General features: G+C 37.6%; 1 protein-coding gene across 1 annotated transcript in view; it reads right to left on the bottom strand.

Moving 5' to 3' along the window:
• Positions 1-634: 634 nt before the first annotated feature.
• DTHD1 (death domain containing 1) overlaps positions 635-3,926 on the bottom strand; it is a 20,320-nt gene continuing 17,028 nt past the window's right edge. The window contains exons 9-10 of the mRNA XM_009886821.1: positions 2,338-2,395; positions 635-924 (exon numbers count right to left, since the gene is read on the bottom strand). Of these exons, the coding sequence (XP_009885123.1) occupies positions 635-924; positions 2,338-2,395 (348 nt within the window). The remainder of the gene's footprint in view (positions 925-2,337; positions 2,396-3,926) is intronic.

Here is a 3,926-nt window from a genome sequence, read left to right as displayed (position 1 = left end):
ATTAACATGATAGATAAAAGGGAGGCAACAAATCTGTTAAATTCTGGGAACAAATTAGATATTCACATGTGATAACACTGAAATCTGCTATGACATTCACAAGTATAAAAAACATTCACTGATAATATAAAAGTCAGGATTAACTACTAACAAACCTGAAAGTAAGAAGAAATTTTCTCTGTGCATTATAATGATCTATTATGCTTTTCTCTGAAGAACCTCATAGGTATTATTACTGGATGTAGTGTAATTCATATATCTTGGAATGATTCATAAGATTTTGATAAAGTATAGTGAATAATTCCTAGTGTTTAAAGCATGTAGAAATATGATTCTATGTCAATTGAGTATGGTATGTGCAAACAAAGTCCTTAGAAACCTATGCAGACCAGTCTATAATCCTTCATACCGATATTTCAAATATCTCACTTTTCCATGGGAGAAAAGTTCACTTTTAGCAAGCAAGGACATTGCTATTTTACTTTGCTTTAGTAAAGAGGTTGCAAATTAACAAACAAATGAGCAGTCTTATCCCTGACTGGTATCCCTGTCACTTGCTCATCCAAAGATATCACGAAAATACTCACACCTTTCAACAAGAGAGAAATGGGGCTGTTAGCTGCCCGTGGTTTTGTCAAGCGAACACTTTATTTTGCCACTTAAAACGAAGTTCTTCTGAAAGATCACTTCTGCCACTCTTCCGCAAATAGCGAGACAGGAGCTGCTGTTTATCAGCCGACCTTGGAAGGGTCTTTTTCCAGCAGGAAAGGAGCTCATAGATCTGGTGTGTTAAATTATCAGGGCATTTCAGCCTAACAAGCTGAAGTATGCTCCGCTGAACAGGTAAGCGTAAAGCAAGCAATGATGTATTATCTTCTGCAAGCTCCTCTGCGAGCCAATATAGCAAGTTGTCCCATAGGGCCTCTGAAAGACAGAAATTAGTAAATTAAGGGTGTTATTCTTCTGGTGTGTAAATCTTTTGAAAAGCTTTCTAAAGCTGGAGGCTCAGTGGGTGAACTCCCCAACTAAAAATGGTTTGTTTTTTACTTTAATGGAAACATCATCGCTTCTCATTTTTAATGCAATTTTTTGCTAACTGCACTGTGACATGAAGCATCGCATGGCGGTGGATGTTGTCTACCTTGACTTCAGCGAGGCTTTTGACACTGTCTCCCACATCATCCTCACAGGCAAGCTTAGGAAGTGTGGGTTAGATGAGTGGATAGTGGGGTGGATTGAAAACTGGCTGACAGATAGAGCTCAGAGAGTTGTGGTTGGTGGTGCAGAGTGTAGTTGGAGGTCTGTAACAACTGGTGTTCCCCAGGGGTCAGTACTGGATCCAGTCCTGTTCAATATATTCATCAATGACCTGGATGAAGGGATAGAGTGTACCATCAGCAAGTTTGCTGATGACACATAACTGGGAGGGGTGGCTGACACAAGGGGTTGGACTAGATGATCTCTGAAAGTCCCTTCCAGCCCCTACCATTCTGTGATTCTGTGAGTTTATTTCCATACTTGTTTTATGTTAGAAAAATTCCCCACAGTCCTTACTTTTCTAAAACATAGTTTATTTGTGGACATGTCTCAGCTTCCATGTTGAAAATCCCAAGATGGACATAATATATCACTGCTTTTATTCAGCATTTTTCTATTTAGACCAGGCCATGGTATTCACTTAATAGTGCATTGAGCTGTGCAACCCCAAAGTCAGCAAAGCCCAGCAGAGTTACTTGTAACATTTTTAGCTATTAATTTGATGATATTGTGTCTTAATTGACTATATTAGATTATATTAGACTCTGGAGACATTCAAAACCTGCCTGGATGCCATCCTGCGCAACCTGCTGTAGATGAACCTGCTCTGGCAGGCGGTTCGACGAGATGATCTCCAGAGGTCCCTTCCAACCCTGACCATTCTGTGATTCTGTGAATTTAGTCAAAATCAGATTCAGCAATGACTTTTGGAACTACGTGGAGAAAGCTAGCAGTAAAAATAAAAGGGGTTGGGCATTTCCTGTGACTGATACATCAGCTGTACTGGAGCTTTCCCTTCCAAACTGAATCTCCTTATACAGAAAATCATATGGCCTTCAAGCACCCCACCGCAGCATCTTACAAGAGCTTATCTTACAAGAGCTTTTGCATTTCCTGGTAAACAGATCACTTTTTTTTTTTCCCTTTGAATATCTTTTAAAACGTTAACTACTTTGGTTCCTGAATATGGCATTTAATATGTCAATTAGAGTTGAAACAAATCTTGGCATTTAAAAAAAGTAAATAGCAAATATAACTGTTATTTATATTGATATTAATATATTATGTATATGTTCTTACCTGATGAATCAGAAGAAATTCTTTTTGTGCTTTGTGGACGGTTGATCAACTTTTCGTGCTATCAAAGAAAATGTGTTGAGGAAAGACAAATGAGTAAGGGATGAGGCATATTGGAGTGCAGTAAATCAGCATTTAAAATTGGTTCTGTCTACATGGAGGATTTATGTCATTATTGAAAACCAGTTAACACCATCATCAAGTATAAACCAATATACAGATCCTAATATAATGAAACTATGTCTGTTTATACCAAATGGATGTTTGTTGCATCTCATTAAAAAGTTTTTAATTTATACCATTTTACAAATGTTTGTTCAGTAGCATTATGTCATGACCCATATAGAAAATGGGTGTATAGAAAATCTGTATGTAACCTTTGTATGTGAAATGGATTCTAATTTTGAACAACGCATTAACTCTGCCTTGCTGTCTCTGCGTTCTTATTACAACTGTGTGCATACCATGCTGTTTCAAGGAAAATAACAGTTTCTAGGTATGCAGTACCTATTGTTAGGTCTAGAAATCATACTATCTAGCTATAGTTATTCATTTTACACTGTTCAAATTTTGATGAGAAATCACTAAAAATCATCAAAATTGAAAAGACAGGTTCTATTAGAAAGTACAGAGTTCTTCCTATTTCTTCCTCTGAACACTGGAGAGAAAGAAAAAATACTTTGTCCTTTTTCCCTATGACTGAGAAAGAAGAAAGTCTTGTGGGCTTTACTGTTGTTTGCTACTCCATGTAGAACAAGAAATTACTTACATAAGTACTGAGCACATGAAGAGATTAATTTGTATCAAGTGAAGTTCAGCTCTTTTTGTTGCTAAAAGCTGTGATTGTGCTCTTTTAGTGCCCTTGTTCCTTTTGTCACACACATTCAGTTGTATTACCTGGCTGTTTATGCACAGCTTTCCCTGTGAGACTTGCTCCAGGTTTATTCACTGAGCTTCTTTCTTTCATTTGTGAATTAAGAGCATGAAACTCTGAATGGATAAATTATTCTCCTTTTCCTGCTGGGCATACCAAGCCAGGGCCTTGCTGAGCTTATCTGAAATACTTTTATTATGCAGACTTTATATGTTGTTCAATATTTTGAGTGTTTCATATGTACTGAGCTACACAGCCAAAAGGTCAATATAATCATAACAGTTACCTATTCACCTGTGAATGAAACAAGTTTTCATCAGGCCTGTGCTCAGTCATCTTGGTCGGGGGTTTCAGCGTGCACAGGATGCACACGGTATGCACTGCTTGGCAGTGCATAAGCATCCTGTGCTGTTCTCATCTTGAGATCTGAATCTGCCTCATCTTGCGTGCTTCTACAGCAATTCTGTCACTGGACGTGCCCTAGTGTGAAGACAGCGTAACATGGCTAAAAAAAGCCCTCAAAATAAAGGGAATATAAAGCTCTTCCAGAAGGGGGCATTGTTTTTCTTCCAAGACAGCTTTCTTTGGCCTTGTTTAATTATGCATTTATATTTAAACTTATTTTCATTCATTAATGAGAATTTAGCACCTCAAAGGTCTGTATGAGATTTTCAAAGTTATTGAAGATGAACTCAATTACCCATGCATTGACTTTAAT

Source organism: Charadrius vociferus, unplaced genomic scaffold (genome assembly GCF_000708025.1).
Source record: "Charadrius vociferus isolate BGI_N301 unplaced genomic scaffold, ASM70802v2 scaffold186, whole genome shotgun sequence".
NCBI classification, from domain to species: domain Eukaryota; kingdom Metazoa; phylum Chordata; class Aves; order Charadriiformes; family Charadriidae; genus Charadrius; species Charadrius vociferus.
The sequence above is the reverse complement of the archived record's forward strand: the minus strand, read 5'-3'. Positions and strand labels throughout refer to the sequence as shown.